The sequence below is a fragment of the Heloderma suspectum genome, chromosome 2 (genome assembly GCF_057233095.1).
Source record: "Heloderma suspectum isolate Gila_16-S chromosome 2, 16-S_ref, whole genome shotgun sequence".
In the NCBI taxonomy this organism is placed as follows: Eukaryota; Metazoa; Chordata; class Lepidosauria; order Squamata; family Helodermatidae; genus Heloderma; species Heloderma suspectum.
The window spans coordinates 224,387,177-224,413,933 of NC_139459.1; the positions used below are offsets into that span (position 1 = coordinate 224,387,177).

The 26,757-nt window shown below is 44.1% G+C and overlaps 1 protein-coding gene across 2 annotated transcripts in view; it reads right to left on the minus strand.

Annotated features, from left to right (window-relative positions):
* SEPTIN9 (septin 9) overlaps nucleotides 1–26,757 on the minus strand; it is a 297,608-nt gene that overhangs the window by 252,866 nt on the left and 17,985 nt on the right. Inside the window, exon 2 of one of the 2 annotated variants that reach the window (XM_084838239.1) lies at nucleotides 9,789–9,992. The exons of the other annotated variant lie outside the window; for it this stretch is intronic. Within the exon in view, the coding sequence (XP_084694365.1) occupies nucleotides 9,789–9,992 (204 nt within the window). The remainder of the gene's footprint in view (nucleotides 1–9,788; nucleotides 9,993–26,757) is intronic. 2 annotated transcript variants of the gene reach the window in all.

The following is a 26,757-nucleotide window of genomic DNA, read 5'->3' on the forward strand; positions in this document are numbered from 1 at the left end:
AACACGCCCGAGAATACGCTGGCCAACATCAGCCTCGGATAGGTCAGCTCAGTCAGTTTGTTGGTGGCAATGGCAGCCAAAAAAGTCAGGGAGAAGAAGGAGGAAGTCTATATGAGGAAAAATAAATGAAAAGAAATTTTAAAAATTAAAATGATAAAAAATACACGGGAATAAACCCCATTGAAATCTATATGCTTTACTTCCAAGAAGACATGTACGTAGATATTGGGAGCCCTAACACAGTGGCTGCTTCTCCTGCCTCCTCACAGCCCACACAGCTCTGGGCAGGGGCCGGAGAACGTCTCCATCGCATCTCTCGCCCAGCCTTTCCCAACCTTGTGGCCTCCAGATGTGTTGGAGTCGGACTGCAAATCCTATCATCCCCCCTCCCAGCCAGCATAGCCAATATGCTGCCTGGAGTTGATGGGAGTTGTCATCCAGCAAATCTTGAAGGTGCCAGGTTGAGGAAGGCTGCAGCCTGCTGCGTTTCTTCTTGGCTGTTCCTGAAGAGGGGGGGGGGGCTTAAAGTGCACATTACCAGCAACCCTGATGGCCTTTAAATAAATTTGTTAAGTAAAGCAGCTTTTCTCCCTCTACACACACAGACACACACTCACACTCATATACTCCATATATCTGCTTTGTGCTTACTTGAGAGTAAGCCCCTTGGCCATGAGGCTTTATTCTATCCATATGATAAGGTCACTATTTTATCTGAGGTAGAAAAAAATACATCATCATTGTTGTCCATATTTGATATATTATTTATTTAATTAATGGATTGGATGTACAGTCTACTTCATCCCAAAGGCTCAGGGCTGGTAACAATATGCTAATAAATCTACTTTATTTTTCCCTGATGCTGGCCACTAAAAGACAGTTTGAAGAAAACATGTGTTTTCAGCTGCTTCCAGAAGATGCACAGACTTTGGTGTTTACAATATATGTGGTACTTTACAGAGGATCATAAGCAAAAAAGTCAGTTCCCTGCCCCAGAAGCTTACCATCTAAATTTAAATATAATTTGTCATCTAAGGTTGGGGGGAGGGGAGAAAGAAGGTGTGTGTGTGTGTGTGTGTGTGTGTTTCAATCCAGCTGGGTGTGTGGACATTTCTGCTGGAGTTGGAAGGAGATATAATGAAGGAGCTTAGGGAAGGCTAATGGGTAACACTGGGGCACTAAGGGGGGGGGGTGTTTAAATGAGAAGGGATCTGTCCATAAGGGCTGAGTTGAGAGGGTGAAGCTTCCATAGAGTGTCACGTTTTGAAAACCCAAAATGTTTGTGTTTGAGTGAGTGAGTGGGTGAAAAGGATTTTAATACCCCTGCATTTTTTCTCAGATGTCCAGTTGAAATACCACTGCCTTCCTCTCAGCTGCACTGTTTTTGGATCCCAGCTGAAAGTTGTATATCTTACAATGTTGTACAATCTTAAAAGGGGGCGTGGCCGTGAGGGGGCGTGGCTGTGACTATCGTGAAGGGACCCTGAACTTCTGAATTTGCCACTACACTACTAGGTGGCTGGCCCAAGATCACCCAGTGAGCTTCTTGGTAGAACAGGAATGTGAACACCAGACTATCCAGTTTTTAGTTCAATGTTCTACCCATTGCACCATGGTGGCTCTCCCATCAACACACAGCTCCTTCTAGTCTGAGGTTTCAATTTAAGAAAAAAAATGATTTGATTTTACTTTCCATTCATGCTGAGCTTTGTGATTAATCAAAAGGTTGCATCCATCTGATGTCCCAACTATGGTTGCTGTTTACATCTATTTCTGGGTAAGTGGTGCCATGCAAACCCAGTGCTCTGGGTTAGCTGTGTTCCATTGACTAAGGGAGCAACTTGAAGCAAAGTCCAACTCCCTTGTGTCACTAGTCTCAGCCGGCTGTGCTCAGCATCCGGACCAAAGCATTCTGGAGAGTCATTCAGTGACCCCACTTTGACTCTAGAGCCTGCAGATTTAATCCTGGATGTTTAGAGCATCAGTGCAATCCCTTGAACAAGAGCTCAAAGAGATGATTCTGATCATGTATGTCAGAGGAAAATGGCAACAACCCCAGAAGTTCCCACAGACACTTCAATGGGGAAAAACTGCACCAGAAGGACTATACTCCAAGCTTGACCTCTGTTATCCCAGAAGAGCAATCAGAGCCTGTTATGTTTGCCTAGAAGATACAACCTTTCCAGATGGGGGCTGGGGGGGGGGAATGTTCATTCACATATGCTAATGAATTTAGCCAAGACCCTTTAAAAAAAATACATTTCCTAACATTAAGGAAGGACTATAACAAATTACAAAAATGAAGGAGCCAAGCCAATTGAAGTTAAACCAGGTGGCAATCAGCCTCTTGAGCAAGATCCATTTTGAAGGAGGAAAGCTGAATTTTAAACTTAATGCATTTCTGTGGAAGCCTTAACAGTCCTCAGACTCCCTCTGCTGTCCTGCACCTCATTTTTCTCAGTCCCACGCTTTTATGTTGGGAGAATTGCCTTCCGTATGAAAGCTATTTTATTCCTGCAGCTGAAAACCCCCTTCATTCTGACATCCTGGAGAGTTTTCTGACACAAAACAGCAACATGTTTCTTAAAAGCAAAGACACTGCTTGTTTCTTTGAAAGGCTTTTGCTCCACATTTCTGCCAATGCATTTTAAACAGATGCGTTTATTTTTCGGCTGCAGATTTCCTCCACCCCCTCCATGGCCCTTCACTTCTTTCCTGCTCTAATTTCAAACACATTTCACTCTCTGTTTTTTATTTTAAAGACTCACCTTTTCTTGTATCCCTTAAACCTTCAGCTGACGCTGCAGCATGAATCACTAGAGCGCTGCAGCTTCTATGTACTAAGCTGTCATGAGGAGATTTATACACACACATACATACATACATACATATATATATATAAATCTAAACTACTGTGACCCCCGTTGGTCAGGCTCCAGAAGGCAAATGTTGGATTTTCCCATGGGATGGTTTATTTAAAGAAGACCATTGACAGTTCCCACTTTTTCCCCTGTTCAAGCTTCTCCCTCACTAAACTGCTTATCATTCACAGAAAGGGGTCTGTGGGAAATCAAGGGCAATACTGCTGCATATTTGGGTCTTACCACTGGTCAGTGCAAATCTAAGGCACATGTAAATACGCATCTAACATGCCTCCATTACGGCATTAAAAGTGAACTCTGCTAAATCCAGCTTTCACTGATCAAAACCTATCAGAGAGATTCCATGGCTTTTTGCACATTCTGTACAATGTTGTACACCTCTGTGATAACATGGAAATAACTGGTACTCCAGGGGAGTCATTGATAAAAAGAAGATAAGGGTTCATCAATGAAATCCAAAGATAAAGCCTCATAGACAATTACTATGTCACTTCTGGGCCAGACTCACATCAAGCAGAGAGCTAAGCCCCCTCTCTCTTATTTTGAATCCTTTATAGAAACTGCTGTTTCTTTGACTAAAGATCTGATATCAGGTATTTATAATATCCTCCAGGTGCCACTACTGGAAACAATAATTCCCATCCTATGGGAATGGGACAGTGACTTAGATGAGTCTTTGAAAGAAGATGGTTAGACCAAAGGTCTTCTGGACCTTTGGGGGTGGGGTATCTTTATCAATCAATACTAATTTAAAGAAAGCATAATACAACATTCTCAGTAGGTGATATATTTCTCCTGCAAGGCTTCACCTACTACATCCAAGCTAGAGTCAATATTGTTGGAAGGGGTATGGCCAGATGGGTTCATATTTTCATCTTCGGCAGGAATGTTCAACAGTTTTGGAACATGGTTGCTATTGCTGTCAGGAATTTCTCTTCATTAGACCACTGGTAACTCCTAAAGCTATGCCTCTTCATCATTTTGAACCTGATAACTTTAGATTCCTGCATGAAGACCTTCTTAAGCAATTGTATAAAGGGCTTTTCTACATGAGGCTTTTAACCCACACCTTTACTGAAGTGTCTGCTTCCAGATTCTTTGCGGGATTAAGACTGTTTCCTTTACACTTTGGTGTGTGTGTGTCTTTCTCTGCCTTTCTATATGTTCCATTACACAACCACTGGGTGGTGCTGTGATACAGCAGAATTGTGCAAATACATGGGTCTTCTATAATGTCAGGGATGAGTCCAAGCCCCTTGAGAAGTCTGACAGCTCCAATTCTGAATCAGAGTTGGAACAGCTAGATCAGAGCCTGGGGGAGAGATCTTCCCTAGAGCCCCAAGACTCTGGGAGGGATTCCTCTGAAGGCCTTGACAAACAAATGGCCTAGGCTGAGTTGCTGCCCCCTCCCTCCACTGTGAGAACTCAAGTTTCCGAGGGGGAGGGGCATGATTTGAGAGACACTAGGGCATGTCACAAAGCAAAGTGGGAAAAGTTAGAGGCAGGGCTCAGATGCTCCACCAGGTTAGCCACTCTTAGAAGCCAACTTAGGAGGGAGCCACGCTAAGGGAGGGGCATCACTGTGAAGCAGGTTTTCTGATCTATAATGCACACACATGCCATACAACTTATATATCCAATCTTTCATTAGACAGTGAGCATCTCCTTAGACTGTTTTATTCTAGTTGTCCCACAAGCATATGATTAATATACTTATAATTAAAATCAGTGTGTTTATTTCCTTAGTCTGCAATCCTATACTAACCTACCTGGGAGTAAGCCCCACTGAACTCAATGGGACATTTCTGAGTAGACATGGATAGGACTGCATTGTTAGTGATCTTACTTTATATACCCTGGAAGACAGAAAGAAAATTCAAAGTGGTCTGGATAGGCTGGAGCGCTGGGCAGAAAACAACAGAATGATATTTAATAAGGATAAATGCCACGTTCTGCACCTAGGAAAAAGAAACCAAATGCACAGTTACAAGATGGGGGATATTTGGCTCTACAGTACTACAAGTGAGAAGGATCTTGGAATTGTTGTTGGCTTATATTCAGCTTGGGATCTACAGTGTGATGTGGCTGCAAAAAAAAAAAAAAAAAGGCAAATGCTATTTGGGCTGCATTAATAGAAGTATAGCTTCCAAATCACATGAAGCACTAGTTCCCCTCTGCTCAGCACTGGCTAGGCCTCATCTTGAGTACTGTGCCCAGTTCTGGGCACCACATTTTAAGAAGGATGCAAACAAACTGGAGAGGGTTCAGAGGAAGGCAACAAAGATGATCAAGGGACTGGAAACCCGGCCCTATGAGGAGAGACTGAAAGAACTGGGCGTGTTTAGCCTTGAGAAGAGAAGACTGAGGGGAGATATGATAGCGCTCTTCAAGTACTTGTAAGGTTATCACAGAGAGGAAGGCCGAGATCTCTTCTCGATCGTCTCAGAGTGCAGGACACGGAATATTGGGCTCAAGTTACAGGAAGCCAGATTCTGGCTGAACATCAGGAAAAACTTCCTGACTGTCAGAGCAATACGACAATGGAACCAATTCTGTAGGGAGGTAGTGGGCTCTCCCACACTGGAAGCATTCAAGACGAGGCTGGACAGCCATCTGTCAGGGATGCTTTGACTTAGATTCCTGCATTGAGCAGGGGGTTGGACTCGATGGTCTTATAGGCCCCTTCCAACCCTACAATTCTATGATTCTACGATACGTTCTTGTTGTTGCCCGTATCTCTAGATTTATTTCAAAATCAAAATCAAAATCATGAGGCCGGGCACTGGGGGTGGGTGAGGAATAGACAATATATGTTAGGCAGGATCATGTTTAATCAATATATAAAAAGGGTTATTACTCCATTGTCTTTCAATATATATATAATTATCCTGATTGACCAATGCATCACCCTTATCAGCTGCATTAATAACAATGGAATGGTCCTTGTTTAAATCTTCCCAAAATCATACAAGCCTTCTTAAATTATATTTAAACATACCATTGACCATTCCACTGCGCCTCATTCCACCAGCCCATAAATTAAGATAGATAGCTTGTCCTTGATTATAGGTTCACAAGTATGTACCACTTAATGTTTGGCCATGTTCATTTACATTGCAAAGTGCTAGCCAACTGTCAAGAATGTGTAGCTGCTGGCAGTGTGAATGTTGTCTACAAGAGTTCCGTTCCGTTTATGAGCATGGAAGCTAAGAACCATTGGAGTCCCCTCCTGGGTATTTCTCATAAAACTCTCGACAAGGCTACTCAGTTTAACAACCATTACGTGTCTCTCCTTGTACCTGTCCACACAACTGGGCAATAACATGTGAGAACAAGGCAAATCCATCCTGCAGTTGAATGAGAGTGTGGCTAAGTCATCTCAGTCTAAACAGAAGTACCATACGGAATTTCCCACTCCATTACTAAAATGGGCATCCTGTGCTCTAAAATTACTGGACTAGAAAACCACTGGACCCAAGTCTGAACTTAAGAGTAGTGTAAGGCAAACTTGGACCTGCCATGCTTCTGCTTAGCCCTTCAGATTTTAACAAGAGAGGTTGTGAAAAAGGTCGAAAGTCTAGCACTGGACAAGAAGTAAAATGAAGGCAACCAAAACAATTAAGAAACTGATTTCTTAGTGCTTGTTGTCCATCCCCCACCTCCAAATGAAGTTGGATCTTTTCAAAAGTTCAGATCTACTTGGCATACTCAGAAAGAACCTAACATCCTAGGTAGGATGTCATTGAGCAAGCAACTACCAGGTTGTGGAGAGACGCTTTCAGCTATCAAGAACCTAGTTCTCAACTACAGTTTAAAACAGTTTTCCCCAACCTGGTGCCCTCTAAATATGTTTGACTGCAACTCCCATAAATGGCCATGCTAGCTGGAAAATGTGGGAGTTGCAGTCCAAGGCACCTGAAGGGCACCAGGTTGGTAAAGATGATTTAGAAGCTCAGGAATATGCAACAAGCTCATGCGCTTCCTCCTCCCCTTTCGTGTATAGGTTCCATCTTCCGCTTCCTGTTTCCCCCCCTGACCATAGTTTATCATGATGTCCAAACTGATACACCATGGTTAGGGAAGTGCCTCCAAACCATAGTTTAAAATGATAGTGTCTGTGGAGGCTTCCTCTGAAATGTAAACTCTCCACTGGAGAGTTGTTTTGTCAGAACTGTGGCAGGGAGAGGAAGGGTTAACTTCCCCTCCTCTCCCTCCATAATCCTGGGACTGCTCAGGCTTCTCTGTGGCTGCTATTTACATAACAAAAAATCCCATAGATCAACAAAAGAGGTGAAGTCAAAACACTCTAATTGGAATTAATGGACAGCTAAAGCACTCCTGGCTGCCTCTTGGCCCCTGGGCTATGGGAATCTCCAATAGGAGAGGTGGTATGTGCTATTTACAGCAGCCCACTTGCACATTGTGTATGTGTGTTCCATGACATCATTGTGACATTTCTGTCATTACCATGTGGTGATTGGTACCTTCCATGTATGGCTTATGCAGGCGTTTGTATCATCAAGTATCACTCTATTGGTTTCCAGGGACTCTGTGGGAGTGGCTATCAGTATTGCTTTCCTGACTTTTGTTCTACTTTGCTGCTGTGGGTACGCAAGATTTGCCACTACCTTAGGCGGGCTCAGTGCTTGTGTAGCAGCTGCCAGCATCGGAGGACTAGGCTAAACACTCTTGGAATGAAGCAGAGCTAAATTCTACCACTTTAATTCATAGTGCTACAACAGGTGTGCTGGAAGAAATCAGCTTCTTATCTTATTCCTGTTCTCTAAGCAATTTTGTGCCACAGCTTTGGAAGCCTGTTGTGATTCTTGTACAATAACCCTTGTCAAAGATTAAGGGGGGGGGGGAGGTTATCTAGAAAGGTAACAGATAAGTAAATCCATATGCACACCCCACATATTGAGAGGAAGGCTCACTCCCCAGTAGAAGATCATTACATGGAGGAAGATAAAATATGTGTTAGGTACAATGGGACAGGAAGGAATTAAATGCACATACGGTAAAAGCAATGGAAACCAGAATACCACAAGATATAACCAGGAAATTCCAAATTAATGGGTTTTAGGAACAGGAAGTAGAAAGGTACCTTTTTGTAATTCCCTTTTAAATCTACAGAATAGCACATCTAGGCACTCATGTGGTGGAAACATAGCTAGATATTAACATCACCAAACAGTTGGGCTGCTCTCACATCCAGCAGCAGAAGGAATGGAATATATTAGAAATGGGAGGTTCAAAAAAAGAAAAAGAACGAAAACCCAGGTTTCCATTTGTCTTAAATGATCAGACTCCAGAGGACAGCAGAAAGCAGATGGAACCGCCCTGTCTCAATCTTCCGTCCTGCCTAGGTTCCTTGGGGGAAAGGTAGTAGCCAAAAGAGAGATGAGGGGCCTGTCTTCACAGGTGATTTGCTGTGGACTGGGACCATTTGGAGGTCTTTTGTAGCATATGACATTGTGGCCAGTCTACAGCCACCCCAGAGTTTATCTGTAGGGAAGCCACATTTTTGCAGAGTACTTTTACTCCATTGTTTCTCTTTAATTGGGCTCCTGTGTGGTTCAGGCTGCTGTGTGCCCACCCCCCCACTTTAAATTTGGCATGATCGGGTGTTCCTAGGGGTGCGTCTTTCACCTGGCCATGCCCTCGGAACTAGCCTGCTTTTCCAACTCATCCAAGCACAAGAGTGCTCTTCCGTGCCCTCAGAATCACACTGTACTTCCTTTTCGCCAGTGGAAGTAACTAGCCTCCAGTTCCCAGCCTGTTGCTGTTGAGAGCCATGAATATCTGCTTCTCTGATGCCTGTGTTACTTTGCTGCTTCTCTGCACAGAGGGAAAGGGCTGGCTGGAGTTGCCTCCCTCTGCTAGCACTACTGCTGCTGCCTCTGCTGGCGGCCTCCTCCCTCTCCTGCATTCTTTAGTTTTCAGTTTCACTGTAGCACTGTATCAATACAGTGAACTACCGGGGCTGCAGGCCCCTGCTCCTGGCCGTCTCCTCTCGCTAGATAGCTAGTACTTGAAATTGTGTGGCTCTCATTTTCTCAATGGGAAGAAGACGCTATAGATTCTCAAGGGTGGGGGGAAGCAGGCAACAGAGGCTGCAGACTGAGAATGGGTAAAGCAGCTAGATCACTGTATTTACTCTCTGGAAGTGGGTGACTGGGGCTTTATGTCTGGGCAACATAGGTTGCAGACTGTCAATGGGTGGGATGGCTAGATCCCTATATTTACTACCAGGAGAAAGAGAAAGGTGGTGGGAGCTCTAACTCCCTGACTGTTGGCTGAAATGGGGCAAAATTGAGCTAGCAGGGTGCTCTCATGGGGAGCCTTCAGATGTTGCTGGGGATAATAATGTGGTAGCAGGGGGAGGGGGACAAGCATCTCTCATTGATTGAGCAGCATCTGCCGGGTTGATGACGTTCAGTTCTATTCCCCCCACTAAACCCGGAAGTATGTTGCTTTTAAGCGCTGTGTAACCCATGAAAAGTGGATTTTTAAGGTATGGTACACTCAGCTTTTCTTGCTTTGTGTGTCTCTGATGGACCAAAGCTGATTTCATGAAAATCCAGATAATATTCCAAAAGCGCTTCTCATTCTGTTGTCATGAAGATTCGCCCCAGGATGCCCCAGTGAGAACAGAATTCTTCCTCTTGAGCAGACTCCTAAATGGCTTCTAGAAAATCTGTATTGGCTCCCAACTTTTTCAGGGGAACAATGCATCTCTGACTTTCACTAGGATCTCCATATGACCTATCTATAGGTAAAAATTTCAGAATCAGACAGATAGCCAATGGGGTGTGTGGTGTATTGGTCACTGGATTCAGGCTGTAAGGCCCTTCTGTGTCGTCTTAAGGTGGTGGTGGTGGTGATCTATTTTCTGTTTTTCCTTACCTCGGTTGAAACCTGTTGGGTTCTGCATTCCAGCAGCGGGCATAGCCAGAGCCAAAAGTGGGGCGGGGTCAGAGCCCAAGTACGTGGAGTTATGGATGTGACTCTTCTCTTTGTTCAGGGTGCAATGAAACAAAACAAAATACATTTTCATCCAGGAATTCTCCTTCTCCAAGTTGTGCAGGGTTCCTTCCATCAGCTTTGTAGCTGGGGGACAGAGCAGGGAGAAGTAAATAATAGCAATAACCCAGAGCAGGGCCAGTGAGGGGGCATGACTTGGGGAAATGGGGAGAGTCTGGAATCCAGAGATTGAGAGGCCTGGAGATGCACATGTAGCCCATGGGATGGAAGTACCCCACCTCAAGGAAACAGAAGATTACATTCTCTGCTGGAATCTCTAAACCACTCCTTTGGAGTATCTAGTGCACACTACATGCTCAACACATTGGTTACATGAACATAAACTTTGCCTCGCTGGCTCAGTCCAAGAGACTGTCTCATGCAGCATACTGTTCCTAAGCCAGTCAGATGCCTCTGAGAAGTCCACAAGCACAGCATGAGCCCAAAGCATACCTCTGTTGACAGGAGTGCTTCGTCTTGAGTATCTGGTATTCAGAAGCGTTTTGCCTCTGAACATGGAGGTCCCCTATAGCTATCACAGCTAATGTCCATTGATAGACCTCTCCCTCCATGAATTTGTCCAATTCTTTTTAGGCTGCCTATACATTAAAGAAAAAATCCACAGTCCTCCCATTGTGGAGCCTTTCCGCATTTACAGCAGGCTCCCAGATGGCGACCACATGACTGCTGAGAGGAGAAGTTTTTAATTTTCAAGGTTCCATAGAGCTCAATGAAACAATGCCATCTAGTGGCTGTTTTAATAGTGCAACAATCCGACATATTTTAATACTTCATTATTTCCGGATCTATTTAACATGGAATAACCGGGAAATACCTCTTGATGTGCCCTAGAGGTTGACGATGTCATGAAAAGGACCCGCAAATTTCCATGAGTGAGCAATCTCAACAGCAGGATAAAACCTCCATGAGAAGAAGCCCTTACGGTCATCTAAGCTATTGGGCACAGCACCACACCTTGGGGCAGCAAATATCCTATGTTAATTATGCTTGGCATGAAGGCTGTGGCTGGATTTGTTTCAAAGTGCAGTCACACAATGCATCCCTATTCCTAAACCAAGGATGGGGAACCAGTGGGTCTCCGAATGTTGTTGGACTACAACTCCCACCATCTTTGACCACTGGCCATGCTGGCTAGGGCTGATAGGAGTTGGAGACCAACAACATCTGAGTGGCCACCTGTTCTACACCTTGTTCCAAATTTATGCAAATGAACGAACACTGATCCTTCAAAAAATTATATCTAGAAATTCACATATCTTTCTAGATTGATAAAACTAACATTCATTTTGGAGGTAGTGAAAAACTGTGGAAGCATTCTTTGGTTCAGAATGATGGCTGCCTGCTATCCTAATCCTAAACAGTTGCTCTCTGCAACAATGATACAATTCTATGCTTTTTGACCTGGTGCTAACATAGCAATTGATACATGCCCTCCTAAGCTCTTATTCCCTAAGGCTGCAAGTTTTGGACTGAACATCAAGGCCAATAAGGATAGCAGCACAAGAACACTCACAGCACAATCTTCTATGTGTCTACTCGGAAGCAAGTCTCATTGAATTCAATGGGGTTTAAGCCCAGATAAGTGGGTATAAGATTGGAACCTCAATAAACAAATTCGTATTTCTGTTTCTCCCAGATCTCAAGAAGAACATAATCCATCCAAACCTTATTAAACAAAAAATTATAAGCTCTTCAGCATTCCCTTTCCAAAGAGCAGTACCACAGGATTGCTGGGGGGCGGAAATAACTATTTTGCCAACTATGTAGACCCACCCCCTGTTGTTGTTGTTTTTCTTTTACAAGGTAACAAATTAAAATCAGGCTCAGCCCCAGGAAAGGAGAACATTACTTTGATTCCCAGAAAGGCCAGGGGGAGGGGAGGGGGAAAGGACTAAATCTAGTTTGGTGGGAAATGGTTTAGATCAGACAGCTGCATTGTCTAGGAACAAAAAACAGTCCTCCTCCCCACCCAGCCTGGCTCCCTCACCTTCACCAAAATGCTGCCTCAAGTCATCCCCTTGTAACATTTTGCAAATCAAAACCAGAGCAAGAGCTTATATTTGGAAACAAACACCTTGGCTTATATAGAAAAGGATGAAGGATGCTTTCTTGGGGAGTATCAGCCTCCAGAAAATCCAACCATCTTCCTAAATTATATTGAAAACCTCTTTGGGGCTTGCACAGCTAATCAAGAGGTTGATATCATTTAAAAAATGCTGGGGAGATCTAACACCAGTCTCAGATCATTTTGTCGCTCTTCTGTTTTCTTTATCTTGATGATAACACAGAAGTGGCTGTAAGAAGGGCTTGAACAGATGTGTTTGCAGCCATGTGTAAGCATCTCACGTCATTGGAGGCTGGTGCCCACTGGAACTGGTGGAACGGAGGGCAGGGTCACCAGAGGCAGAGCCAAGAGGTCACCAGAGGTGGAGTAGTCTTTTGTATCCCCAGCAGCCAGCAACCCATGCCACAGAAAGGGGGGAGTGAAGCAAATTAACTTTAAGATCATGAGTGCAGAGCAAACCTACATTCTCCTGATCCAGCAACAAGTCCCATTACAAAAAGAATCAAGTGACTTTGATCATGAGTACAAAACTGTGTGTGTGTGTGTGGGGGGGGGGAAATCCAGTCGATACACAAAATAAAAACAACAATAGCAACAACCTCAGAGCCACACAAAAAGCAGTCTTTAGAACCCAGGAGCAAGTTCTGAGAGCATCCAAAATCCATTCTTTTGCACAGGGACATCCCTACCACAACCCCTCTCCATGTATTTAGAAATAACAGTGAGAAGCAGCACAGTACAAAAATTGATCTTATGCAGGTCTACTTATAACTAAGGAGGACTGGATTACTCATGGGTAAACATCAACAGCAAATTCTGAGCATCAAAATCCACCTCCTTACTTGAAGACCCCCCTCCCCAAAGCCAGATAATCAAGAGATCAGCATGGGTGTTCATTGGTGCATTAACTTGTGGAAATCGGTGTGCTGTCAATACAACTGATCCCTGAAAAAAAGCCTTTTTCTTAGGGATACCTGGGAAAGGTAGTGCCATCAGGACCAAACTACACAAAATGTCAATTGTGTCAATGCAATTAAGAGATAAAATAAGAAGCCAGAAGACTTTGAACAGGTGAATCCGAGTGCCTCTATTGGTATTTTACCCTGGAAGGTAGTAATGCAGACTTTTCAGCAACCATAGACAGCAGCAGACTGTGGGTGGGATAGTAAATGTACTACATGCAGCATGATATTAACAGGAGTGAAATATTTTGTTTAGAGAGTACCTGCCAATTTATATTACAGAAATCTTATACCAAGCAAGCTCTCACTTTCCATTCCATATGCTTTTCATGACCATAGATTTGGTTAGTTGCATGACTCAGTCCAAGTAACATTCACTGCAGTAAAAATACCTTTCTGCAAAGAGAAATATTCCAAATAGCCTATTTTTATTGTCAGAAAGTAGTTGTAATTTGAAAAAAAAAAATCCTCCTGGGCTGTTATTTCCCTGAAATGCTATCACATATTTTCCCTTTTCTAATCCCACAATTCTGCCTCAAGCAAAGTATTGGAATTCATTCTAGATCCTGTGCTCTTTAAACGCCTATGTACATTTACCAAAGACCCCATGTATCAGACAAAGACACCACAGATCACACAACACACACACTCTCTCTCTTCTGCCCCCTTCCTTGGCTGCAGAGTTTTCTCTTAAACATGGGAGGTCTGGCTCATGTCCTGTACTTGGTGGTTGGTTAGTCGCCATGATCCCCATGGGTTGCCTTAAGGATCCTAAATCCACTTGACACAGATGGAGTGAGAAAGCAATACACAGAGGGACAAGAGGCTGAGAATGAAGATTTGTTGTGGTCGGAATTCAGAGCTAGAACTATTGTTCGAACTCCCCGACCTGGGAGTCCCATCTTCTGATGGTATACCGACATATCTTTGGTTGTACTGATCCATTTAGTTTTCATGGCAAGAATACTGGGGTGGGTTGCCGTTTCCTTCCCCAGGGATCGTATTTAGTCTGACCTCTCTGCCATGACCTTCCCGTCTTGGGTGTCCCTTCACGGTTTAGCTCATAACGTCATTGAGGTGCTCAAGCTCCAGCACCCCGACAAGGTAACGATCTCCTTTGCTGGAGATTGTTAGTGGTAGTGAAGGATAAATAAATACTAACGATCAGGTAGTTAGGGGAGGCTGGTGGCTCCAATTTCTGTGGGGTGGAGATTCCATTCTGGGTTTTATTTTCAACCAGCTAGAAGTCTAAAGGAGCTATCCAAGGTGAAGAACTCTGTTCCCAAAATGGGTCCAGAACTTTGGATAGTTCCTTTAGACTTCTGGCTGGCTGTAACTAAAACCCAGAATGGATTCTTAACCCCACCAAAATTGGAGCCACCAAACTCTTTTAAGCCATTAGAGCTTGAAGTTTATACACCATTGTTTTCAGATCTCCCAAAAACTGAAGCAACGTATTTTCTGTATGAAAACACCCAAGAAGATTTCCTTTTAGAAAGTGTAGGAGTAAAAATAGCTTGCCCTTGGAGGGGTCCAGCCCTCTCCCCTGTGTTTCTTCATGAGCTGCTGATCTGGGCATGCTTCCTGACTGGAAAGAGGCATGTTCAGGACAGTGACTCATGCAGAGATACAGTGGGCAGTCTCCTCCAAAGTTAGATCATTCTGCTGTATCTCTGCCTTGGCAATGTCTGAACAATCCAATCATGCCCAGTACAACAATGACCCATTCCCCTGATTCAGTACTCTGGCCTTGCCTCCTTCCAACCATGCAGGCTTGCTCAAAGCAGCCTGTCCTGTGAACAGGTATCTGGGACTCACAAGAGCTTTCTGTTTTGTTGTAATCCATTTCCCTCTGATGGCACACAGAGGACATTTCTGGTTTGATATATACTAAGACATGCCTTCCCCCAATCTGGTGCCCTCCAGATGTTTTGGACAACAACTTCCAGCATTCCTAACCATTGGCCATGTGGGCAGGGGCTGATTTGGAGTTGACATCCAAAACATTTGGAGGTCACCAGACTGGGGAAGACTGCTATAGATACTTGACTGCTTGTAGTCTGATCCCAGCTGGTTCAGTGAGATTTACTTCTGTAAATAACTGTGCAGAGTGCAAATACACTCACAGCAGAAGACTATAGTGTGCATCCTAGAAGTAAATGTTGTGGTCCTTGTCAATGGACAGGGTTTATGCTAGGGGCGGAGACCTTGTAGCCATCCAAATGTTATTGGACTGCAATTCCCATCATGCCTCACCATTGCCTATGCTGACTAGGGCTAATGGGAGTTGTGGCCCTCCAGATATTGCTGGACTGCAAGTTGTCCACCCTCGGTTGACACACTTGTACATTCAAAACTGAGGGCTACTTTGGACATATTCCTAGAAGCCACTCCTGTGTCTAAATTAGCGGTGGGAAACTTTGGCCCTCCAGACATTGTTGGACTACAGTTCCCAGCATCACTGGTCATGCTGGCTGGGGCTGATAGTAACTGGAGTCAAGTACCATCTGGAGGGCCACGCGGTCCCCACCCCTTGGTCTAAATCATCACATGGAAAAAGGGTTAATATATTGCTTTCTCCTAGAGTGCTACATTCCAAGGGGCAGGGCGTGGTTGTTCAGCGGTACCAGTGTCTTTCTCAGCAGCAGCAACATGCATTAATCCTTCTCCTGGGACATGAATTATATGTGGCACGGAGTAAAGCCCCAAGGCAAGGATTTCTGTTTTGTTTGCTACAACAGGCTTTCCAATTCCTGCCACTGAAAGAGTGCAGTTCTCCACAACTTGGCAAACAGATTTACAAAGGAATTGTTCTCTTTTTTTTTGTTTAGCTTTTCAGTTTCTGAGCAGAGTTCATCGGCGCATTGCCACATTCTCCCATATCTCTCATGCTTTCCACGACACAGCTTATTGAAATCACGTTTCTCCCCGTATAAAATCATGAGAGCTGACAAGCCTCCACTACTGATATAATACTGCTTTGGCTATGGCTATTACAAGATACGGAATTTCACTTTCCGACGTAACTCCTCTTTCCTCGTGCTATTTTTCTTAGCCCAACTGTCAGCTAAATAGCCAGACTGAGAGGAAAGTGCACAAAAGTGGCCTGTTTATTGAGGCAACCTTTTAAATATTCCCTTGGCAGGTTTTTATTAATGGTCACCACAAGCAGATCTCCTCCGTGCAATGCCTCTGTTCATAACATACAAATCTGACATCGGTAGTGAGCAGCAGCTGCAGGAACCAAAAAGACAAAACAAATGAACAAAACCTCAGCCACTGTGAGCACGGAGATTATGCACAGAAGCCCAAAATTAAAGCAAGCCACAAGTGAACTCATGTTTGCTATAACTTAGTTTCTTTCAGCAGTAGGCGCTCTAATTGTGACGCATCATACATGTAGGCCAGCCTTCCCCAATCTGGTACCCGCCAGATGTTTTGGACTTCAACTCCCATCAGCCCCAGCTGATATGGTCAAGAGCCAGGAAAGCTGGGAGCTGTAGCCCAAAACATCTGGAAGGCACCAGGTTGAGGAATGCTGATGTAGGGCATATATCTGAACAGCTGCTTTAAAGAGCATCTGATGTGCACTCCCCGCACATCAAACTCGACTCTCCCTTTCATTCCTACACTTTATGACTGGTAATAGTTGCAGTGCACTTTGGTGTCTGTCTTGACCTTCCACAACACCTCACACTGGAAGAAACTGTGAGACCAGAACAAGCCATAAAAATGTATACAGCGGGTACCTATCCCCCACTCCAGGTATCTACTTTCTCCATTTCTATGTACCTTTGATAATGGTTTTCCAGCTGCCTGACAAGAGTATGAAAATGGACCTAGGAACCCCACACAGTGGCATGGGGACCCCACTGTCAGATTACTTGTTGCAAGGCAGTGTGTGTGTGTGTGTGTGTGTGTGCGCGCGTGTATGTGTGTGTGCGGGTAAACCACCCCATGGACAAGACCAACTGTTCTGGTCTTTCCAACTTGACCGGGAGGAAGGGTGCTGACCTGTATGATTCACTGGAACTGATTTTTATATGAAGGGAATCCCAGTAAAATATCATTGGGATCATTCAATGAATATGTTTTGCTCTATCATTAGATGTAGGACTTTTCTCCCAAGTGCCGCGCCGCACCGCGCCGTGCCTTTTATAGCATGTTGCTTAGCCCTCTTGCATACATCATGTAAAGCTGTTGCTCTGCAAACTACTTGCAGTGTACCTGCTTTCACCATTGGCACACTAAACCAGACTGAATAGACCTATGAAAAATGGGTGGTCTTTTGAGCAGCAGAATGGAGAACCTTCTGGTCCCTTCTGACACAGACACCAGGTTTATGAGTGATCTGGGGCCCCTCTGGGCAGCAATGAGAAGACAACAGAGGTTTCTGGAGAGAAGCTTGCTTCAGTACTGCCTGGGTGGCAGCTTCACTCCTCTTCTATTTACAGAAATGACATCATTCTTCTGTGCTGTTAGTCCTGGGCAGTTTCCCAGCACTAAATTTATGTAGAATACATTCTGCCCCACATCCATCTATCCATCTGTTAATCCTCTGCCTTGACTTGCAACTTACAGAGATTTTTCTGTAATTTGCACAGTTGTTGTACATGTCCAGGCAGTTGCAACTCAAGTCCTCAAGCTGTTCAGTTCCTGCAATGGCTCAAGGCAACTTGTACTCATTTCCTTCGTTTATCCTGTCATGTGAAAGAAGATGAAATCTTTTCCCCAATGCTTTTGATCACCTCAGGGATAACAGCTTGTGGAAGAAACATGCTACCCACCTACCAGAGCTGGGGCCTTGGCTTCATATAATCAGGTCTTGAGTCCAAACCAACACATCTATTCCACAAGCATATCCTGAGATTTAGGTTCCCCTTTACTGTTGGCAGCCACTACCCAGTTCTTCCTCTGTTACTTCCTGCAAGCCTTTAATATGTTCATCCACATAATCATGTTCCCCACACTGGCCCAGTTCAATCACCATAGCCAGCCTAGAACGTGAAAAGCCATGGTTTGAACTGGCTTTCTAATTATGGTTTGTAGACAAACTGTGATTGGATGTAACCATAAATCTAAATTCATGGCAAACCTCAAACCAGGAAATGAGAAAAGAGATCAGAGCATATGAGCATGGAACCCATTCACAATGGCTAAACAAGGGTTTGGCCACCATGTCTGAACTAGGTCACTGCTGCCATTTCTAATTTTTAGCTTTAACTCTGACTTTTAGACATTGGATATTATATTTTATTATTGTTGTTGTTTTTAACTTTGAACTGCTTTGAGAGCATTCTTGCTTTAAAACAAGAATAAATATTGGAAATATTGGGACTAAATAACATAAAAATCAAGTATGCATCGTATATTTAGGTGATGGCTGCCCAAGGACATTGGTAAGGGAAGTGATAAAACAGATCTCCAAGGGCTCTAGGAAGAAGGTGGCAAGCAGCGGGGTCATGCCTTGGTAACCCAGTAGGAACGATGGCAATGGCAACACAGCAAAACCCCAGGGAGGCGGGAAGGGACATGAGAATCACAGGGCTATTTACCAGGGCTGGCCAGACCCTGCCCCCCCCCCACACACACGTATTCTAGATCTCAGTCCAAACAGAAACCTTGTTCTCCATGTACAATCCTCCTAAACTGACAGGGCAACCACTTCTAGGAGGCCCTTATGTTTTCATATCAATAAGCTGGTATGGACACAGATACACAATGTTCAGGCTGACAAATAGTTTTTAAAAGAAGCTAAGGTCATACAGTAGGCACTGTAGCCAATTGCATGATCTTATAGTGGTAGTGGAATAATTGTACAGACTTTTATCCTCATTCTACCAGGCTTCAACGCCCTGAAAAAATACTTCTCTGTCCAGCGTAAGTTGAAGAGTCATTCAAGTATGGCTCCTAGACATAACACACACTCAGTACTGACATAATATTGTCAGTGCAATATGGTACACCACCTTGGTGGCTTTTTAGCAGATAAGGCACTATATAAATGTTAATTATAAATAATAACTAAATAATAACTAACATCTCCTCCAGAATGACACTTTCCATTGGTGGTGGTGATCAAGCCCAGTTTGAATAATCCATTTTGCTCCTAGCCCTTCCCCCTATGACTATGGCCCCCCTAGAACTATGCAGATCTTCTAGCTTAACCATTTAACAATGCAGAGCAGGGATGGGCAACCTGTGGCCCTTCAGATGTTTTGGCCTACAACTCCCATCAGCCCTAGCCAGCATAGCCAATGATGAAGAATCATGGGAGTTGTAGGCCAAAACATTTACTAGTTGCCCACCCCTAGAATAGAATATCAGACAGTAAAGGAATCAATCTGTCATATTGTGCCATGTCTATTTCTGATCATTGACTAAAAGAACGTTGTTCCATTTAAAGGCACAGTTCTTGACTATTACCACAGTAGACAAAGAACTGAATATCTCTGTTACAGAAAGATTCTTCTTGCAAGGAAAAGTATAATGAAATCAACAGTAAAGTTAATGAAGATAAATTTGCAAGAGCTGAGATGCTGAATCAAACTAACAAAGTGAAACAGTCCAGACCAACGTTAACCCTGTGCAACAGGTACTAACATGCCACCATGCCTACATGCACACAGGTAGAATAGTGTCTTTTGTAAAAAGAAGAAAAAAGAATCTACACCAGGAAATTAATCACAGCCTGGCATTTTATCTTCCTGCTTGAACAGGAAAGACCACCCAGATGAAAACATTCCATGCCACAACACTTCCCAATGTTAAAAGTTGCTGGCAGCCTTATGCAGCTTAAAAGTTGGCAGCCTTAAATAGCTGGGATAGAATCAGAGTTACACAGCTGGGATGCCTCAGTCATCATGGCATCTTTCTCATCTATGCATGATGTGTTTTACTTAAATATACCTGTTTATTATGAACAGCTGCCTATATTAAACAAAACTCCAAAATAAATTCCAGAGCGTACAGGTGGCAATACACAATGGTGGGACTCCCTCTATGTGCAAATACCTTTTTAAAAGGTAATGCATATGTCAACTATACAATATGCACAGGAATATGCAAAGAGTTCTCCCTTGATTTAGGGAGGCTCAGGGGAGTACTACACATTACCTGATCCAATCAGGTTTCCCAGACATGGATACACAGGTGTTTGTGCATTAATTTCCATACTTGATACACTTGATGTAGAAAACACCAGAATACCACCAGTGCCCTGTAACACTACTCTCACTATGACATAGTTTGAGAACCAGTTGCTCCACTGGGGTGAGGAAGAGTTGGCAGCAGGGCAGGAACTGGGGGCAGGATTTGGTGGCCACCTGAATTTAATAGAGGTGCCTTAATATTTACTACTGCCTTAATATTTACTACTGCCTTAATATTTAGCTTGCTCCTAAGTTAAAGAAAACGCAGAAGTGGCTGTGTTGACTATAAGAAAAAAATCCAAAATGCGTATCAGTGTAATACCTTTATTAGGCCAACCAAAATCCTACTAAACAATGCAAGCTTTTGAAATCTCCAGGTCTCTTCATCAGGAATGATGTTACAAAAAGCAAGTGGTGAGGGTGGAATAAGGGAGGGAAAACCCCTGACCTGATGGTTAAGGAATAACTGCACACTTACTTCTTTCCCTAACAATAACTCTTGTATTTAATTCCGCAATTTGGGGCTACATTTTTGCTGGGGGTGCCTCTACTGCTGTAGGGTGGGTTCACAGTTTAATAATGTAGTTAGGTGTTTAAATTACTGCTAAACTATTCAGCTGATGCACTGAGCATCCCAGGGGGACATGTCAGCACAGGCACAAGATACTGCAGAGGGTAGTGCAGAGGGTAATGGTGGTGTTGAGAGTAATTGGTTCTGTCCTCTTAGCCAGATATGGTTGGACTGAGCACTGTTCTCAGAGGCAGTATCCACAATACTCCTATTCTCAGAGCAAGACGGGGGGGGGGGGCTCCTTCACATGGAGCTTTTATCCTGCTATGGAGATTGCTTACTCACAGAAGTTTGTGGGTCCTGTACATGACACAGCCCTCCTCCAGGGAACCTTCTGCTATTCGTGAGCTCTATTGAGTTGTTTTCCATGATGACAAAAGTCTGGCATTTTCCCTCCTCCCACCATGGAGTCAATATAAATGAGGGTATACTGTTTAAAGTCACTTTTATTGCAAATAAAACAACAGCGTCGCCTAGCGTCTTTGTAATGAAACACATAGGCATTTAGTTTTTTAAAAAAGCCATGTGGAAAGGACCCAGTCTAATCCCACAAAGATTCCAGAAGCAGAAGTCCCAATAAACTGCAGGATTTTTAGCCTTGTGGGATGAAGCCCAGAGAGATTACTTTCTTCCCAACATAACTTGCAGAACAAAGCAGAAAGAGTTTAATTTAATTCCAGCTAAAATGCCAGCATGGACAGGACAGTACAAAAGTCAACACAGGAGTACTACATCCCTGTTCTGAAAAGCAGGTGTGATCTCATGAGAGCAAACAAACACAAACAAAGACTGTTTTAAGGCCAGCACTCATTTTTGCCCTGGGCCTGAAGGTAGACCACGCATAGGAAAAAGTGTGAAAGGGCCAGTGTGTCTGTGTGCACACACACATTTCATACTTCATCTTAATTCGAATGTTTTTGGATTACCCCTCTGCTCCACGAGTGCTTGAAGCAATGTACAGATAAAAGCAAAAAGAATAAAATGCATAAACTGCAGAAGCTGAACCATATTTTTGTACAATAAAACTAGGGATTAATAGTACAATCAGAGAGTGAATTGACTATTAAAAGCAATGCTGTTCTCCCCAGGAAAACAAGCAGTCTCAGAAGAATGGAAAAAGGGGTACCCAATTGGCTTGCAAAACTGTCCATCTATGCCCATTTTGCAGTAGTTGGAAGCAGAGAGATTCCATTGCTGCCCTGCCCTTTTGACTCAACGTTGGTCCAGGAGATAAGGGCTTTATTCACACGATCTTTATCCTGCGATTGAGATTGTTCCTTTGTGGAAGTTTGTGTGCTCTTTACATGACACCATGAACCTCCAAGGCGTCTCCTGTACTAACTGCTCTTTGTTCTGTTTTTAAATAGATTTCAGATAATGAGCTATCAAATTACCCCATTGTGTTTTGCTTGAGTTCCCTCTGAGGAAAGAGGAAAAGTGGCAAGAAGAGGAGAGAGATCAATGAAAAATAATGGAAGACTCAGATACTGGAAGAAGGCAGGGGAAAGGGGAGGGGGAAGGAAGCAGGTGAAAAGGGGAGTCGTCGTGCTCCTGCATTTAAAACAGAAGCAGAAAGCCCTATTTTAAATGCAGGATTTTAGGCTGGTGTAGAGATGCCCAAGGCTCCACCACCCCTTGCAACAGTTTGGGTCTCCCTAGGTAGCCCAGCCTCACACTTTGAGTCCCTCGATTACAGAGGGATCGTCAGTGTTCACAGGGGAATATGCTCAAGCCTTTTAACAAGGTCTTCTAATTAAGGACCATGGAACATTTTAAAGTTCAGTCCCTTCAGAAATAGTCCTTCATGTGTGAGGCATTCAAGTCACAATTTAAAACAGAGACCTAACAAGATAGACCACGCTAAGAGTGAGCAAAAGAACAAATCACTAAAAAAAGGAGCACATTTGTCATTTGTTTTCCTGCCTGACAATCACCCACTAGTTCCAAGTTAAACTAAACATGGAACATTCCTGGAAGCTGCACTTCCTTGTGTCAGGACATGTGTTGAATTTTGCTTGGTTCATGACAGACGAAGAGCGCAGAGAAGCAAGCGTGGGGATTAGTCATCTCTTTAGACTCATAAAAACTACACTGCTTTCCCACTGCTGGTTTCTGGTTGACTTTTCATTTAATTGGCTAGAATATACTAGAGCTTAGAGGAGGAGTGTTTTACAAAGCCGTGAATGAAATTAAAAGCTTTTGCAATTATGTATTCATTTGTTTGAGAAAGACTCAAAATTCAAATTAGCCCCTTTTGAGAATCTTCAGCAACTTGGCTTCCTTTAATTAATTTTGACAGTCTCTGATGCTGTTTAAATTTGCTTTGACAACCTAGAATAAAAACTCAAATAGACACCCTGTAGCTTTGGTGACAACACGCATGAGCTGCTGGGCCAGATCTGCAGCAATATCAAATACATACTGACCAGAATGGATTCTCTGTACATGCGACGGGGAGTGTGAACTCTCATATGCCCTCATTATATGTGCAGTGGGATGGGCTGTATGCATGTACATTTGTTCTACCCAACCTCTTAGTTTTTGAAGAGGAAGGAACACGGAGAAATTGTGCGTACATGGGACATATGTCATGTATTACACTCAAGACATGATGGGGTGCATGGGCAATCATGTTCCCCCACACATAACAGTATAAATGGCCCATTCTGATAAGGGTGTGAACCAGCTCCCTTAGGCTCTGCAGAGCTCAGTACAGCTCTTGCACTCCCACCAAAGATCATGGGAGGTATTGTTCAATGACCTCGTGTCATTCCTTGAAATCCCATCTCTCTGCCTGCACCAGGTGATCTACACGTAGTTCCAAAGAGAGGAGGCAAGAAGGATCAGGATTTGTGTGACCATAGCATTCAGTCCTTTGTCCGGTAAATATCCCATTGTATGCCTTAGTAACTGGATAATCCCAAGTAGACACTACTAAATTGATATTATGCACAATCCAAGTTAAGTACTGGGCACAACTGGCCCTTCTTCCTGAGACAGCAATACCAGGACATGCTTTGCCTGCATCAGGTACTGATGTAGATCACTTCACTCATTTATTATGGGAGCAATCCTATGGCTGCTAGACCGCAGCTAGACGGCCATGGGATATCTTGTTTTCCGGGAACTGACCTCCCCCCACTTCTGCACTGCCTTTGAGGCAGCACAGAACAGCCCCATCCTCTGCGCTCACAAGGAGCACGGAGCGGCCGAAAAGGGGTGTGTCTAAGGGCGTTCCGGGGTGCGGAGGGCAGAACTGCCTCTATGAAGCATCCAATGTGTTGTACAGCAGCCTCCTCCCCCACTCCACCCTCCCGTGGCTAGACAGCCGCAGTTGGCTGTCTATCTAGCCAAAAATGCAGGGCAGGAAAAGTGCGGAGGGAATGATCCCCTCCATCCTTCCCCCGCCCTGCTTTGGATAGGCAGTTGCCTCTGAGTTCGGAGGCAGCCGCCTATCTGGATAGGATTGTGCCCACAATGAATGCAAAATTGGAGAGCCTTGCTACATTCATTTCATCCTTCATGCATAGCACTCTCCTGATGAGCAAATCTGGTAAACAAGCAATTCATTATTGTCCAACAACATAATACAATCTATTATGAGGGCTGAACAAATATTTAATTATTCCTAAATGCCATGATGCACATAAAAACCCTCTTGGTCCATAGGTTCCATAAATATACTGACAGAGGTAAGTTGTTGAATGACTATTAAGTTTAGCCAAATTGCAGCACTGGCTAGAGATGTTTTGTGAGATCCCCCAAGGTCTAGGATATAGAACCTTTCCACTTCTCTCTCTCTGTTCCGTCAGAGCCACCCCAGCTGTAGTTCCCCTGGTCACCAACCCAAAGGTGATCAGCTTTCTCTGGGAGTTCCCCCTCATGCTTTTCATCCAAAAGCCCATTTTGCCCTGGCTGACAGTGATACCGCCCCTGACTAGACAGACTCAGGAGTCTATAACCCTATGACATCTGGGACTATTTAGCTTAAAGAAAAAGTGAGTGGGGGGAGACATAGAGGTGATGGCCACCAACGGGGTGGCTTTAAAAGACGACTGGACATATTCCTGGAGAATAAGGCTATCAGTGGCTACTAGTCTTGATGGTTATATGCTACCTCCGGTATCAGAGGCAGTATGCCTATGAACACCAGTTGCTGGGGAACATTGGCAGGAGGGTACTGTTGCACTTGTGTCCTGCTTGTGGGTTTCCAATATAATGTTACTAGACTGACATTGCAGGCTTATATTGGCATAAGGCAGGTGGCTAGCCAATGTGTGAACACAATGCTGGACTAGATAGAATTTTGGTCTGATCCAGAATGGCTATTCTTATGTCTCAAACGAAGAAGCAAATATCTTGGTCTCAGCAGCATGCTCACCAGTTTCTGTAAGGTCAGAACCAGGAAGGGTATCTGATAGCCTCTGGGGAGGCTGGAAGCCCCCAGGAATATCAGGGTTTCTGCCTTCTGCCCACCAACCACATCCAGGTAAGTAGGGGCAGAAACAGGAGAATCCTGCTCAGGGTGGGGTAAGTAGGCCTCCATCTTTTCTCTCTCATTCTTCTTATTTTTCAGCAGTGGGCAACACATGGCCTGTGGGCCACATGCACACCCATATAGCCACCAAAGTTTGGTTATTTTTAAGAAATAAAAAATGGCATCTGTAGTGCTACAGGGTGTCAAAAGGGTAACTTTTAGCTTGTTTTGACCCTTCTAGTGTTCTAAAGCACTACAGATGACATTTTTTAATTTAATCTCTTTTTTTTTTGGTGCCTGTGGGAGGTGCAGTGTGCCAGGGAAGTCTCCAGAGTAGCTGCAGTTGTGCATCCCTGTTGCATTTGGATTATTATAACATGTTCTATGTGGGGCTGCCCTTGAAAAGTGTTCAGAAACTTCAGCTGGTCCAGAACGCTGCAGCCAGACTATTGACCAAAGCCAGCTATGAGGAGCACAGCACTCCTTTGTTAAAGCTGTGATTCCTTTGTTACAGCTGTTCAGTAGCTACTGGTCCATTTCAAGGCACAATTCAAAGTGCTGGTTATTATCTATAAAACCCATGTGGCTTGGGACCAGGCTATTCGTAATGCTGCATTCTCGCATATGAACCTACCCAAGAGTCCTGCTCTGACTAGATCAGGCTCAGCATCAGGTTAAACTAACAAGCAAGCCAATCAACAGGCAGTGATCAAAGGCACAGTTTTCCCAGGCAAGAGGGAGAGTTCCAAAACAGAGGTTTGAAGAGCAGTCAAGGTCCAAACACAGATAAGCAATCAGGTACAGTACACAGTCCAAGAAGCAGAGTCAAGCAGGAGTCCAACATCAGTAGCATGAAAGTTCCATCACAGACCAAGGTAAGAGGTACAAGGCACTAGAACTAGTAGAATACATTCTTCCCAGCAATTACTAGACTGACATTGCAGGCTTATATTGGCAGAGCTTCCTGAGCCCCCACCCATGACTCAGCTGCAGTTTGTTACAGGCCTCACTCCTGAGGAGTCCCTTCTTCTTGAGGAGTCTTTCTTTCTAGTCTTCTTAAGGAGCCCTACTGGCCTGCTTCTTGAGGCAACAATGCTCTTAGGGACTAGGTGGCCTAGCTAAGCCTCCCTCTCAGAGGCAGAAGTCCCCTCTACCTGTGTGGATGGAACCATGGTCATCTCCCCTGAAAGCCCAGGCTCCCCCAGGTCTCCTGCCATGGGTGGCTCTATGAGTTGGGCTGTCTCTGGGAACTCTGGTTCCTCCTCAGAGAAGGAGTCCTCCAGCGGGGGCACGACACCAGGTTTTAAGGTCCTTGAGAGAGGCCCTTCTCTCAGTCCAACCACTATGAGAAGCACTATTGATGAGAAGAGGTTCTTGGTAGCTACTCCTAGGCTTTGGAGCTTCTTGCCACTGGAGGCCGGGCTAGCTCCATTTCTGTCATCCTTCTGCCAACAGGCAAAGGCATTTTTATTCAGGTATGCTTTTGGCATCTAAGCTGGTTTGCCGCTGAATTGAGTCTTGAATCGTGTGAGTGCTGTTATTTAATTTTTACTGATGTGCTTTTATTTGTCTTTTATTTTTATTTGTGTTTCAACTGGATGGGAT